Consider the following 16,966-nt stretch of genomic DNA (forward strand, 5'->3'; position numbering starts at 1 on the left):
CACCATGTGGGACCCGCGCACAGGAGACCGGCACAGAGGCAGACCAAGGAAGAGGTGGGCAGACTTCTACACAACACAAGCAGGCCAGCAATGGTCCAGAATAGCAAGAAGCAGGGGAACATGGAGAACAATTGGAAGTCGACTACAAATGAAGACAGTGCCAGCCACAAACAACATCCCAAGTTGACTCAGTGATGGTGCTTTCAATATAATAAAAGTGTTAGTGAAATCAAATTAATCAAAGTGACAGCGAAATCAACTCCAACCAGACAAAGAAACACTAGACACAACCTAACGCGGAGTAGCTCACCGCGTTAGTGAAACAGAGCTACCCTCTAGCAGGAGGCCTTTGCTCTTCAAGGGACACACTAGGCTATTATTATTATTATTATTATTATTATTATTATTATTATTATTATTATTATCTACCAAGCATAGAACTAACCGACGTTTAAAATAAATTAGAAGAAATTTGCTATGAATTTGGTGAAATAGAAGATATTATCTTTGAATGATAAACATAAAAGATGTTAAAATTAGTCTTCACAGTGTTATGGCAGTGACAAGATTCTATTTTACAGTGCAAATGAGAATCAGACACGGACTAAGAAATGGTAAAATGGCACAGAACAGTATGGATAGGATAGGATAGGATAGGATAGGATAGGATAGGATAGGATAGGATAGGATAGGATAGGATAGGATAGGATAGGATAGGATCGTACTTCTCTATTACAAGAAATCACTCTAAGTGCGTTAGTTGACTGTGATTATTAAATGAATTATATTAATTTAATTGTTTTCACAACATGGGAGGAGTGATATTAATAATAAAGCACTGTTAGATTAGCAGAAGATGAAACGATAATAAGAGCTGTGCTACTGGAGCTAATTGATAGCTGTGAGCTGTGCAAACAAGACGAAGATCACGGTTGTCGGAAGAAAAATAAAGAAGATAAATGTGCGAATCCTAAATGAGGCAGTAGAGCAAATGGACACCTTCAAATACTTGGGGTGTACTATAGCCAGTAACATGTGCTGCTGCCAGGAAGACAAAAAGAGGAAAAGAGGATAGCAATGGCAAAGGAAGCTTTTAATAAGAAAAGGAGTATCTTCTGCGGACCTCTGGAAAAAGAACCAAGGAAGAGACTAGTGAAGTGCCTTGTGTGGAGTGTGGCATGAACATTACGACGAAATGAAGAGAAGAAGCTAGAAACGTTTAAAATGTGGATATGGAGAAGGATGGAGCATGTGAAGTGGACGGACAGTAAGGAATGAAGCTGTGTTGGAAAGAATGATGATGAAAGTGATCAGGAAGAGAAAAAGGAATTGATTGGGTCACTGGTTGAGAAGAAACTGCATACTGAAAGATGCATTGGAAGGAATGGTGAACGGGGAAGAGTTCGAGACAGAATAAATCAGATGATAGACCACAGTAGGATATGTGGATCATATGCGGAGACTAAGAGGAAGGCAGACCAAAAGAATGATTGGAGAATGATGGGTTTACAGTGAAAAACCTGGCATTTGGCAGAACACTATTGATTTCATTTGTATAAGATTTTTCAAAATATGTTCTCAATATTGGAGTACATATTTTAACTCTTGTCCTAAGCACAGAGGATTGAATTATAATACATTCGGATACATGGTTTACAGAATTTTGTTATATGTAAATCACACGCATACTCATACAAATCCTAAAGTAGGCCTAACCATATTTTAAATCAAGTTTATACTTCGAACACCAACATTAAAATAAGTGTGTGATAACAAAATTTACGGAAACATATTTGAAATAGCAATAAACTGTGTTTATATTTTGTTGACCAAAATTTTTGGTGAATTTAGTCTTGTTACTGGTCTCAGATTCTATCAGTTTGTGGAATTCGTAAGTATATTTTGCGGATTATGTATGCATATTGGAATTTCATAGCAGTCGGATTGTGCATTGTGTTTGATCGGGGTTTAATGCTGCACGTTTCAATTCTCATTTCCCAGCATACGTCATAATTAGAGTTATTTAATACCTTCTATAAACATATGCCGCAGGTAGTTATAGCGTTGATGTGATTGTGGCGATACAATTGGAATGCTGAGTTTATTTAATTTATGATCAAGCCATATGAACTGGTTATTTGTGTATACGGCTCTATTTCCCAGGAGGATATTGCATAGCCATATTCGATCATTAATATTCGATATATATGGGTTCCTTTTATTGTTAACGCGGCGTTAATTTTACTTGAATTTAAAATACATTCGAAAAAAACGCGTGGTGTATTCAATACCTTTCAATCTGAACAGAGTATCTACAGAAATCTATAGCATTTTTATCTCGGACACCATCATCATTAGGGAACATACTTTGTCCCACGAGGCTATAAGAATAAGTATTACTGGAGTTTTAAAGTGGACGACGCATATGCAAGAGAAGTACTTGACTGACGGCTCACGCGACTCCTACTTGGTCACGTTGGGCAGAACAAAATATGAACCACTTTAACAATTACACTAATATTTATAATTATATAGCTATTGTTGAAGAAACATTTTGAGTGCCTGCACTGTTAATTCCAGAGCTCCAGGATCAAGGAAGTTTTTACTCTGTACTGTATTAATTCTGTCACTTATTTTCAGTAGTTTGGATAATTTATAACAAAAATTAATCTTAAAGACCAAGTAAATATTTTGACTTAGTTCTTTTGAAAATGAAGAAATGAAGGACATTAACTCATCTGTAATATCCGCCGACAAAATGTATGTAACATCGTGACATGGAACAAAACACATTACTTACTTACTGGCTTTTAAGGAACCCGGAGGTTCATTGGCGCCCTCACATAAGCCCGCAATTGGCGCCTATCCTGAGCAAGATTAATCCATTCTCTATCATCATATCGCACCACCCTCAAATCAATTTTAATATTATCTTCCCATCTACGTCTCGGCCTCCCTAAAGGTCTTTTTCCCTCCGGCCTCCCAACTAACACTCTATATGCATTTCTGGATTCGCCCATACGTGCTACATGCCCTGTCCATCTCAAACGTCTTGATTTAATGTTCCTAATTATGTCAGGTGAAGAATACAATGCGTGCAGTTCTGTGTTGTGTAACTTTCTTCATTCTCCTGTAACTTCATCCCTCTTAGCCCCAAATATTTTCCTAAGCACCTTATTCTCAAACACCCTTAACCTATGCTCCTCTCTCAAAGTGAGAGTCCAAGTTTCACAACCATAAAGAACAACCGGTAATATATCTGTTTTATAAATTCTAACTTTCACATTTTTTGACAGGAGACTGGGCGATAAAAGTTTCTCAACCGAATAATAACAGGCATTTCCCATATTTATTCTGTGTTTAATTTCCTCCCGAGTATCATTTATATTTGTTACTGTTGCTCCAAGATATTTAAACTTCTCCACCTCTTCAAAATATAAATTTCCAGTTTTTATATTTCCATTTCGTACAATATTCCCGTCACCTATCAAATATTTATTGATTATTATTTTGTAAATTAATTGGACATTATGAGAATCAATATCTTTTTGCTTCAGGCAGAGGCCTGAGTTTTACAATTATTGTTAATAAGGTGTGAAGTGAATTCACAAATCGTGTAACATCCGTGATGGAACCTTTTCTTTATTTTCTTCAATAATAATACATTTTATTCAACAATGTTTTATGTAAAATTATACTGATCTTACGAGTTTGAAAATAGTAAAAGTGTAACACCTGTGAGAACTGGAATGGCTGACAGGCGATTGTGTGTCAAATTTTGCTAAATGTAACAAACAATGAACACTTTTGAAGAAGATTTTGAGATTACTTACTTTAGAATACTAAGAAGAGGCATAATTCATTAGAAAGACTAATTTAAACCGCAATCTCACTAAAATATTCTTAAGGAAGGACCGAAGTAGCAACCTGTGGGAAGAGGCTCAATAGAAATTAGGACAGGGGGACATGTTTTCTGAGGAGGCAGGATCAGACAGGCAATGTTCAATTCTTGAGTGTGGATAATTATTGGTCGTGCTCATTAACTTCTAAATACGTATAAATAAATCTGACTTAAGTGCAAGTCACGGTTATGTGTTAGAATCTTGCCTACCTCATGACATATATCAGTTAATAATGTGACGTGATATTTCTGTTAAGTGAAGGATTGGCGTTGTTCTGAACCCACATAGAGAGAGTTACAACAGTTCTCAGTGTAAACTGTATTATTTAAATTGTCTCGAAAGCAAAGAGAATGTAGGTAGGTAGTCTACCTCAAATACATTATGATCTACTTTCACAAACGGTGAACAACGATATCAATAACTCAGACAAAATAGGTATTTTGTTTTACTTACAAGTTCAATTATTTCATTTCTTATTCATAAATCACACATGATATTCATCTCCCAAATATTAATTTACATAAAATTATATACAGGGTGAACCATAAGTAATGTCATTAATTTTAAGGGACTACTCTCCGAGATATTTCAAACAAAAGTGTTTAATACAATTTTTATCGTTTTTACTTCCTTTTCGAGAAAAAAAATTATATAAAACATTTCACAGCATATTTTGAGAAAACTGTTGAATTAATTCCCGACATGCTTAGTCAATTTAAGAGAACAGTGTATTATGATGATAAATGATAGAAAGAATTTTAGTTTTCTTCTTTATATGTGCAGAAATTTCATCCCAACTAATGTAACTTTTCGTTCTCCAAAGGAATTTAAAAACTTGATGCACTCTGACAACCCTGTATTGGTTATTGAAACTTGCTCTACTCAATGATGTGATTTTATATTTTTGTAATCCGATGCACTTTATCAAAAGATTAATTCTGAAGATGTGTATTTTATTTTTATAGGAAGAGTGATTTTTAATTCTTATAAAATCTGATTTTATCTCCATATTTGATATAAACTTTATTCCTGTTCCAATAAAAACATAAATTAACATTTTTCGTTGCTTAAATTCAACGCAGCATGAGGTTGATATTACACAAATTTCGAATTTAACTTCTATTTGTTTAATTTAAAACTTTCTTCAGAACTATCTACACCTTACACAATCACTTTATTGCTTTAAACTACTTTCTTGTTGTTGTAACTTAGCTCTATTAATATTATTAACTAAATGCAGAATAAATAATGAAATGCTTGCTACTATTCGGTTGAGAAACTTTTATCATCCAGTATGCTTAAAAAAACTGAAAGTTAGAATTTATGAAACGTTATATTACCGGTTGTTCTGTATGGTTATGAAACTTGGAGTCTTACTTTGAGAGATAAATAGACATTAAGAGTTCTTCTATCTTCATTTCCTTTGAAGGAAGAATACAATATTCCGTTTTTTTATTCACAGACTAGTTCAGAATAACGTGCATAGGAAAATATTTGAAGCTAAGAGGGATGAAGTCATACAAGAATGGAGGAAATTACACAGTACACAACTCCACGCATTGTATTCTTCACCTAACATAATTAGGAACATTGAATACAAACGTTTGAGATGGACAAGGCATGTAGCACGTATGAGTGCATATAGAGTTTTAGTTGGAAGATCTGAGTGAGGAAAGCCTTTGAGGAGAACAAGACGTAGATGGGAGGATAATAATAAAATGAATTTTAGAGTGGTGACATATGATGCTAGGGATTGGATTAATCTTGCTCAGGATAGGGACCGATGGTGAGCTTATGAGAGGGCGGCAATGAACCTCTTTGAAAAGAATTTAAGTAAGTAATATTATTAACTTCGATTCTTGAATGATTCACAATGAAGTTCGCAGATTAGTACTTAATGCGGAAATTTAAATTCAGTTACTAAGTCTAGATAAAAATTAAATTCGTTTTGTGTTTGAGTCGTAATGATTAGTCTACTTACCAAGTACAGCTACCTCGTGAAATAGGTTTGATGTTGACGCTAAGGACACTGGGAAGTGTTCGGGGCCAAAAAGAAACAGAAAAAGATTCCTATTTTTGCTTTAAAAAAAAATCTAGAAATACTTTCATAACACGTAGACTATGTATTACATTTTCCTTCATTTTGGATACTTAAATGCTTGAAAAAAAATTTAAATGTGGCACCCTGGCTACCACACCCATTGTCTCGTCTCCAGATAATGAATGCAAAATTCCGAACGTTGTGTTGCCAACAATGCAAAACTTCAAAATTTTTGTTGTCAACATCGCAAAAATTAAATATAAGGATTTCAAGAATAGGCCAATATGTTGGCTGCTGATTGGTAACATCGTCACATAATCCAGCAATATGGGATTCAAATCAAAAGTATCGCAGCAAGATGACGCGAAGTCGCTCCTTGACTTGGTCGGTTTTGATCTTACTGGCTGAGTGACTTAGCCCATTTTGTTTCACCATCCTATATTCAGTGATCTGTAGTGCGATGACGTGGCCGATTTTATAACAAATTCTTGTTTCACCAGATAGAAATACACTACTACTTTCAGTTTATAATTAAAACTCATTTTCATAAATTTTGTGATACTAGACACCTAAAATAATCTCTTGAGAAGTATTTGCAGGTTCTACCAGAAGTTTAAGGACACTCCTTCGAATGAAATGTTTCATTCCTGTTCTTATACTTATGTGTAATCTCCTGATGTTTATAAAGGGACCAAACGCCTATGAAAAATTCAGTTTTTCTTCTGAAAACTCTACAACTTCACGTCCACACTCCTGAAGTCGATAAATTTTCACTTTTTTTTTTTCAAGGAAGAAATCTAACTTTTCCACAACTGTTTACCAAAATGGTGGGAATAAGCTGATTGACCGGCATTAACAACTCCCAATGTTATTATGTAAGTGGTAGTGCCGGTCTCGGGGTCTATTTGCTGCGAAATTCAAACTAAAGAGAATTTTAGAAAATGGCAATTTTTCCTAAAGGAAATAAAGGAAAAAATCTAGATTTTAATGCGTAAATGAGGTGTCACAATTTGGTTAAACAAGAAGTATTATTTTTGTACAAGAAACCTTAATGATATTTCTAACTCTATCCCAACATTCATTTATCTAAATAAATTCATTCTGGCGTAATTAATTTTTTCCTACAAAAATGTAATTTTTCAGTTAGTTTTCATAACAGAAAAATTATTGTTTAATCTGCAGTTTGAAAAGATAGAGAGTTCGGATTTGCAGTAAAAAAATTAATTTTTCACAGGTATCGTCCCTTTATAAACATCAGAGGATTTCACATAGGGTAAACTAGGGTCTGTTGGACAATCGGGCATGTTGGACACTCTGCACTTTAACGTGTTACCTCGCCACTTGTAGGCACCACATTCTGCTAGAAGTCAATGACGGAAGTATCCCCACTCGTGGCTACTTCCGTCATTGACTTCTAGCAGAATGTGGTGCCCACAAGTGGCGAGGTAACACATTAAAGTACAGTGTCCAACATGCCCGACTGTCCAACAGACCCTAGTTTACCCTAAGTATAAGGACAGAGGTGCAACATCTTTCTCGAAGGGGTGTCCTTAAACTTCTGGTAGAACCTGTAATTGTTTTTGTATGTAAATAATACTGAAAGAAAGTCCAAGAATGATATACAATGAAAAATGTTACATTGTTCAAATTATATGGTGATGGAAAGTAAAGAATTGCTCATTTTTTTAATTTCTTCTTCTTTTCTTCTTCTTCTTCTTCTTCTTCTTCTTCTTCTTCTTCTTCTTCTCCCCTTCAAGTATTAGGCCAAATGTTCTGTTACGATCTCACAGTTGAATTTTCAATCCAGCGCTTCTTTGGACGACCGAGAGATCTCTTCCCGTTTGGACGATAGTGGAGCATAACTTTTGGGATTCTATGTATCTCTACACATGCGATGCAGATGATTTATCCAGTTGTTCCGATAATGTTTTACGTGATTAATTACAGGTTCTAGTTGTAATTCTTCCATTACATCTTCATTGCGTTTGTGATCCCATTTCGTATATCCCGCTGTATATCTCATAAATTTCATATCATTAGCCGTTATTCTGCTTTCGTCTTTCTTCCTCAACGTCCATGCCTCACTGCCGTAACAAAGTACAGGTCTCGCCAAGGTATTGTAAAGGCGAATTCGAATATGCCTTTGTACTAGGGAAGGTTTCATAATGGTGTTAATTATTCCCATTGTTTTGGTGTATTTAGAAATTTTCTGTGAAATGTCTACTTCATCGAAAAAAGATAATGTGTATCCGAGATATGTAAAATAATTTTTTTTATTTAAGAATACTAATCAAGTGCAACCTAGTTGTCATTTGATATTAGCTTTGGAATATTTTCTTCCCAGAGTTCAAATAACATCAATTTCATGAAATAGAAGATAAACAGTGATTGTTCCTACTTAAATCTAAGCAATAATTACACCTCAGTTCAATTACTAATTTAATATAATGTATTTGTGTTAATGACTTATTTAAAACAGTTATAAATAAAACATGATTATGCGTACAGTATATTTGTAACAAATTTGTACTTAAAAATGTATAAAAATACCAGTATTATTTCATTATAGTAATAGAAATTACTCTACACGAAATTGTTTTTTAATGTTAGACAGCACTCACATATTATTAATTTTCTTTCATCACGCTGTTTGTACTCTTGTTACCGAGGAACACGACACTTCGCATCTCAGTCTATCTGACAAATGAAGGGCAGATTGTAAAAGCAAGGCACATCCCGCAGCTTTCCTTCCAAGTGTAGAGTGACACATTCTTCTCCTGCATTTGCGTTGTTTGGTTCATTCGGAAACCAGAAAGACTCACTCTCTGGTTGAAAAGGTTCGCCTGAAAGAGAAAGAAAATCACTATAGAAGAATTTAAGTTTAAAGACCGATTTCATGCAACTTACTTAACGTTAATAACAACTTTAGGCGAAAGAAAATCACTATAGAAGAATTTAAGTTTAAGGACCGATTTCGTGCAACTCACTTAACGTTAATAACAACTTTAGACGAAAGAAAATCACTATAGAAGAATTTAAGTTTAAAGACCGATTTCATGCAACTTACTTAACGTTAATAACAACTTTAGGCGAAAGAAAATCACTATAGAAGAATTTAAGTTTAAAGACCGATTTCATGCAACTTACTTAACGTTAATAACAACTTTAGGCGAAAGAAAATCACTATAAAAGAATTTAAGTTTAAAGACCGATTTCATGCAACTTACTTAACGTTAATAACAACTTTAGGCGAAAGAAAATCACTATAGAAGAATTTAAGTTTAAAGACCGATTTCATGCAACTTACTTAACGTTAATAACAACTTTAGGCGAAAGAAAATCACTATAGAAGAATTTAAGTTTAAGGACCGATTTCATGCAACTTACTTAACGTTAATAACAACTTTAGGCGAAAGAAAATCACTATAGAAGAATTTAAGTTTAAGGACCGATTTCATGCAATTCACTTAACGTTAATAACAGCTTTAGGCGAAAGAAAATCACTATAGAAGAATTTAAGTTTAAGGGCCGATTTCATGCAACTCACTTAACGTTAATAACAACTTTAGTCGAAAAAAAATTACTATAGAAGAATTTAAGTTTAAGGACCGATTTCATGCAACTTACTTAACGTTAATAACAACTTTAGGCGGAAGAAAATCACTATAGAAGAATTTAAGTTTAGGGACCGATTTCATGCAACTCACTTAACGTTAATAAGACTTTACCTGTACTTTAAGTGGGTAGTAGATTAAGAGTTTCACCAATAGTATTTATTTATTAACCACTCCTTGCTCTATTAATCACGATTTATCAATATTAAATATCAAATTCGAATCTTTGGAATATATATTATATGTCTTTCTCGTGTTAAATTCTATCGTACCTGGTTAACATGTTTCGGCCTGTTATTGGCTTTCTTCAGAACTGGTTGTTGCTGTCTTGGCGCCTTTTGTTTTGTTTCCTGTGGGGGTGTGTTTGTGTAGTGTAATGTGGAGTCAAAGAGTGTTCTGAAATTGAGTTGTGTCTAACTAATCCTAACCCAAGAAAAACTAAGCTAAACTAACCTAACCTCACTATTCCGATCGCCACCAAGCAATAAACATCGCCTATCAACAAACATATTATACTATCATCTATGTAAAAAAAAAAAAAAAAAAAAAAAAACGAAAACATGTGAAACCATAGTTCGCCCGCAACAATCTACACAAATATAAATGATGTGAATTTAATATAGAATATTGCTTACACATGCTCAGAACGTCTAAAATTCATAGAGAGGTTTTCCTCCAGGATTAATAACTTCCCCTAGACAGTACGGTTGAACATAATACGGAATTAATCACGAAGGAAAATATAATTTTAGAAGGAAAGTGATACATAATGAACATGATCATACTGTATTTAAAACGGTTACGGAACTCTGCTCGTTTAATCATTATGAAAGAATAGTAAGTTATTCTTCCATTACTATACGTCATGTTTAGCGATTTCAGCCAGAAAATATACAGTCTACAGTATGCCAATAAACGCATACGTACCTTTAGTCAGAGTCGATGACTACAGTATACATTCATAAATGCTTCTGTTTCAATGTACTTTTGCGCTCACATGTGAATCCCGCTCGTTGCTTCAAAAGTTCCTACTACTCTACATTATTAGGCCTATTGTTTATTGTTACAAAAATAACATGTACAAAATACAGTCTTAATTCTTCCTTGAATGAGTAAAAACTCGTGCTCAGGGAATTATCTAAACACATACCTAACACAAAGATAATTATTTGACACAAAGTGGGTCAAGGGAGAAAAAAATTATAAGAAATAAATTAACTTTCAAAATACAATTTCAATTTTAACAATTTAACTCATATAAATAGGCCTACATTTTTTTTTATTTTATTGGGTTATTTTACGACGCTGTATCAACATCTAGGTTATTTAGCGTCTGAATGAAATGAAGGTGATAATGCCGGTGAAATGAGTCTGGGGTCCAGCAACGAAAGTTACCCAGCATTTGCTCGTATTAGGTTGAGGGAAAACCCCGGAAAAAATCTCAACCAAGTAACTTGCCCCGGACCGGGATTCGAACCCGGGCCACCTGGTTTCGCAGCCAGACGCGCTGACCGTTATTCCACAGGTGTGGACCAATAGGCCTACATATACATATTAAATCAATACATTTTCTTTAAAAATTAAATTCCTAACGCTAGTTTTGAAATTTCTGATACTAAAATTTTCCAGATTTGGGTATTTTTTCAATTATTTTATTATATAACCTTCGACAAAATAGGTACCATGGCTAAGAGCTGTTGTTGTGAAACACTTTGGTTCCTCTAGGCGTATAAAATCGGATCTTTTAGTTCCATATTTATAATGACACAATTTGAATTTATTGCGATTTTTATGTATGAAGATTAATAAGGCAATAAAATAAATTTGTTTAATTTTCAAAACATTAAAATCAGTGAATAAAAGCTCGGATGAGTAATCAATTGGTTTATTAAGGCGTATTTTAATTATTCTTTTCTGAATAAGTATGAGTGGAGTATGAATGCCCCTTATGCATCATCTGCGTCAAAAATGAGATTAAAAGTTGAAGAGTAATAGGAAATTTTCTTCACTTCTTTCACCTATACACAACAGCCATACGCTCAGACAACTCAGTCCCCTTAAGGATTATCACGAAAATACCCTTGTACTATTACAAAATTATAGCAAACCTTCTAGAATGCTATTTTCTTTTGTTTATATGCATTGTTTGTTTGTAAAATATTGTATAAATTTGAGGTAAAATGCTGACATGTAATTTCGTGAAATGTAATAATGTGTATACATTAAAAACACTCCTTTTTAAATTTGAACCTTATTTTTGCGCCAAAACCTTAGTATCACGGAATTAGCCGAGTCTGCCTATTATAGTACTATAACGTGATTTAGAAAAAGTGTGTTTACAGTACCGTGAACAACAGTGACTAGCTTTCTGCTACGGTCTGGGTCGTACACCCCGACGAAAACTTGATTCTTGAGCACGGCCCTCTTCAGGATGTCTGCGTTGTACTTGAGCAGTTGTCTGAAGACGCTTATCTTGAGCAAAGTGTCGGGCACGGCAAGGTGCGCCCCCTCATCCTCGCAGCCCTGGCGCGCCTCGGGCCATTGCCAATGAGAGGTATTCAGCTTGATCCACCCCACCTGCAGGCACAACAGACAGGAAACAGGCTCTGTAATGGAGTGCAGATTCTTCCAACGATCGTGAACTTACTCTTACTACTATTACCGATACTACATCGATAGTAGAAGCCGTTACCCGGTGGTTGAAGCATGACCTTGGATGCGCAGTGGACAAAATGTGTTCATTTCGTAAGACTTCCACGTAACCAGCTCGAGATGACAAGGCCATGCTTCAGCTACGGTGGAACTGCTTCTATGTCGGTAATGCTCAGTCCCCATTTGTGGCTGCCTTGCTTAGGCTAACTGCCCTTATGCGCTCATGCTGTAGAACTCGAAACAATTTCATTACGTAAGGAAGAAATACGAGTCTCATGCGATATATTAAATGGTTAGGTACACCATTGGCCTGTCTAAATTTATTAATATTCAACAACAATTATTTATTACAGCCTAACCTGAACTCCTTTCAATCTGAAATTCAGTGCAGTGTTTGCAAAATTCTTCCACATCATTAAACAAATTTCAGAACTTAAATTAAATTAAACTTGAACAGTTTACGGTTCACTGAATTGGTGGATGCAGTATGTGTTAGGAAAAACAGTTTCCCAAATATCTCATATAATTTTCAAAATTTGAAAATGCTTTTACTTAATTTTATTCACAATAATGCCTTAATAAAACTGACCTCTATCATTTCAATATATTAATGGGATTTTTTTTTCTCGATGAACTAAATTTTTCCATTTTTAATACAACTTTACAAAATAACAACTAGTCAGGATATAACAGTGATAGAGGTCAATTTTGTTTTTGTCTATGAAATACACATGCTTGCAAAATTTCATTAAATTATCTGTAAAATTGTACGAGTTATCAGGGAAACGGTTTAAAAATATGTTAGTTACAGGAAATGAGCGACAAACATACTGAATATATGTATTGACAAGTTCTCACGTTTTAGGTCATAAGTCGAGAATTATTATTATTATTATTATTATTATTATTATTATTATTATTATTATTATTATTATTATTATTACATTTTGCGAGTTAAAAATCGCAACAAATTCAGTTCGATAAAAGTTACGTGTCTACCAAGAGTCTCTTATGAGTTAGTGGTAGTATTTATTTTTTCATTAAACTAAATAAGAAAATTAATTTAATTAAATAAAAAGTAAAATAAATACATTTTTATTACCGTCAATAGCGTACATGACATAGGGTTTTTTCGTATTGTTACATTTTTTGTCATAAAATACGTCTTATATCATTTCACGTTTTTCTCCTAAGTATAATTATTTTCAACATGGAGTCTACTAGACCTGTATGCATTTATTTATTTATTTATTTAATGCTATGAAGTTTAAATAGTCAGATGTAAGAAATAAGTGTACTGTTGATTTCGTGAAGGCTGAACTGCAACTTCAATATGTCATGCTGAAACTTTATCTTATGTAAAAATATATAATACAATTTTACCTCTGGCTGCCAAATCATGTGTTAAATATTAGTGATATTAGCAATGCTTCATGTTTTCCTGGGTATCAATAAGTAGTTTTATTACATTTCTATATGTAGGCTTGACATAAAGGCTCTGTAAATGTATTTTATAACAATAATGTCCAACATACAGTTAAGAGCGATAATAATCTTACACTTTAAACAATTAAACAATCAGTTATAATTATGCTACTAAATCCCTGGAAAGTTCCACGTATTTCCCTAATTTTTGTAAAAAAATCTTTGCTTCCTAAAATCAAATCTGATAATCCTAGCTCTATGATTCGATAAAATTTTGATAATCATAGGAATCTGTGTTGCTCGTCATGAGTCCATAATATTCTTGTAGGCAATAAGCAGACCAAAATTTGATTATCGGTGGAAGGAATTGAATCTGTTCCTCTTCATGGCTTTATGTATTTTATAACTCGAGCAAAATTTGACTACCGACGGAAGGAATTAGAGTCTCTGTTGCTTCTATGAGATGATGTGCTGTAGAGATCGTTCAGCATTTTTTTTTTTTTTTCATAATTTAACGTGATTAATAGCAGCAAATATGAAGATTAACAGTGTTCAACTTTCCTTTCACAGAAAATGATTTTACAGAAAACTTCTAAAAAAAAAAGGTGTTCTTATCGTTCTCTTCGTACATTGTTGGCTTACAACAGTCATGTCAATTGATACCCATAGGAGCATGCGCGCGCTTTAGAGCTCAGGAGAGCCTGAGCGCTTTACAGCGGAAAGGAAAGAGACAGACGAAAGAGGTAGTAGCCTATATGTCGTTTGGTCGAGCTACATTCAAGAATGGCCAACACTGATTTAATAGATAAAGGGAAGAGAACTTATTAAAACTGTATCCATGTTAATTTTTAGACTTGTATGAGAAGTAGGCCTATAGGCTAAGTGCATTATAAGAATGTAAGTTTTAATTTTAATGCTCATTTTTCACAAGTTTGATATTTTATTCAAAAGAAATATTTTCTCAGCTTCTTTTATAGAAAAGTGAAATTTTCAGATCTAGGCCTATTTATTTAGTAGCTTTACAAAATGTTTTCGTAAATCTAATATACCGTACACACGTATTACTGAAGATAGTGTATTGAAAATTTTTAAAATATTCGTATGGAAATTATTTGTAAAGAAATGACTTAACAAAGCAACTACTGTTACATCATAAGCAAAAGATACGTGCTCATGTGTTGTAAAAATGACAGCTCTATAGCTTCAGCACATTTCGAGAAAATTATTTAATATTCTGATGACAGGAAGTTGCTAACAAATATCACCTTAAAAGCATAATGCGATAAGGGTTTTGTTATGGAATATTAGTTACACTTAAAACATATACAGCACCTAGGTAACGTTGCTTTGTAATGTAGGCCTAATATTGTTTTGATTAGTTTATTGATTACTTTTATAAGGCTAAAGGTACCATCAATATAAATTCCAACTTATCATGTCATACTCAGTCTCTTTTTTTGAGATATCACTTTCTTTATGAATGATGTATTTCATCCATTTAGTACAGTATAGCTATACTACTATGGAATTTTTGTGAATATTCCTTCTTTACTCGTTATTATGTTATTAAAGTTTAAAACACAAGTGCAATATTAAGAAATTGGTATTAGTACTTTTGTTTTACAGACAATATAGATAATATTAAACAGAAAGAAGCCATATAAAAATAACGACATAAAATTTCACGTTCCGTTTGAAGTTTGTGCACCACTGTTTTCTTAATCCAACAGGTTGCTTATTCATATACACAACTCTTTCTCTTTCCATACTTAACGCTTGATGCCCGCGCACGACGTAAGGTCAGAAAAATGCGCTTGCTTTGACATCACTGCCTTAGAGAAAGTAGGTACTTTTTTTTTAATTTCATAGACATCGAAACCGGACCGTCTGCGTGACAGACTGAAGGTCTGTCCACTGAGCCACCGTAGGGGATTATTTGGGAAATGTAGCAAGAAGAGATAACACAGTATATCATAGTAAGACTCTACTATTCCCTGTCAAAATGTACATACAGATTACAGAAGGAATACGTGTTCAGGTCGGGTTGGAGCGCAAAAGCTCTAAACAGGACCATGTACTTATATTACTGCGATGTTTTGTGAGGGCCAGGTTTTCCCCATTCTGTATCATACACAAATTCTCGGAGGACATGATCTATGTGTGTGGGTTTTAGGAAGTTTAGCTTTTCTTACAAAGCGCCATTTCACGGCAACCTCTGAAGAGATACTGTTGAACTAGGAAGACACTATCAGTTCTTGCTTCGTTACGTAGCGCCCGCGGTTTGTTTACGAATTGTGACGCGACACAAATTAGCTGGCGGAGTTTCTGTTTCCTGACCTGATGCTGGACAGTTTGTTTGCAAAGCTGTGTAAACCATTCCATTAATCCAAATTACTGGGTCATACTTGAACTGAAAGTAGTTTATCAAGGCATTATTTAAATATATTTTTACTTGGTATCTTAGGTGGGTCATTCCATACAAAATTTTAAGAATATACCAGCGATGTCATGAATTTTTTTGGGCTTTTAATATAATAATGTTATTATGAAAATAAATTAAAGTGCCAACTATGACCTCCATATCGTTAATATTTTAGTCATACGGATGACTGAAAAATGGGTGGCAGTTACACGTTATCCATAATTTAAAATATTCTAGACATCCTATATGAAGTGTCATCGAAACTAAACAGACGCCATTGTAAACCTGAATAACCATATTTTAATACCTTAAAGACTAATCCGAATAATATTAAGGCATGCTCATAAAAACATCTCATTGAAAAAAATAAATAGTTTTATATTCGAATGCAATAAATTAAATTCATGCGAATTTCATTCGTATTAAAGAAATTATTATTCCTAATCCATCTCCCAAGTTTTATGACTTTATCTCAAAAAACCTGTGAAGAATTAAATAAAACTTTTAATTTTTGTTTCGACTGTTGAAAATTGCTTGCTATGTGTGGCGGTCGCAGCGTTCGCGAGACTTCATAACGATGAGTAATCTCAAACGTCCGTCTCCCTCACCTTGATCGCGCAACATTCTGTACGACGGGAGAGCCTACCTGCTGAGCTCCTTTGTTCCGGTGAGTTATTTTTATTAAAAACTGACATGATATTTATGTGACTATTCTGAAATTTTCACAGTGGAATCAATATACCCTAAAGAATTAAACACATGTTTCTTCGTCTATAAAAATGAATTGCATTTTGTGTTCTATACTTTTTACAAATATTTTACGGTGGGTAACCATTTAAAAATTATATATATTTTTCATTTTAAGGACATTTATAAACAAGGCTCTCCTTTTTATAATTTCATTGAAATC

General features: G+C 33.8%; 1 protein-coding gene across 1 annotated transcript in view; it reads right to left on the minus strand.

The window, feature by feature from the left end:
* Positions 1-8,193: 8,193 nt before the first annotated feature.
* Positions 8,194-16,966, minus strand: part of LOC138693115 (uncharacterized) — a 28,304-nt gene continuing 19,531 nt past the window's right edge. The window contains exons 3-4 of the mRNA XM_069816750.1: positions 11,903-12,134; positions 8,194-8,786 (exon numbers count right to left, since the gene is read on the minus strand). Of these exons, the coding sequence (XP_069672851.1) occupies positions 8,632-8,786; positions 11,903-12,134 (387 nt within the window). The 3' untranslated portion in view covers positions 8,194-8,631. The remainder of the gene's footprint in view (positions 8,787-11,902; positions 12,135-16,966) is intronic.

Source organism: Periplaneta americana, chromosome 17, assembly GCF_040183065.1.
Source record: "Periplaneta americana isolate PAMFEO1 chromosome 17, P.americana_PAMFEO1_priV1, whole genome shotgun sequence".
Taxonomy (NCBI): domain Eukaryota; kingdom Metazoa; phylum Arthropoda; class Insecta; order Blattodea; family Blattidae; genus Periplaneta; species Periplaneta americana.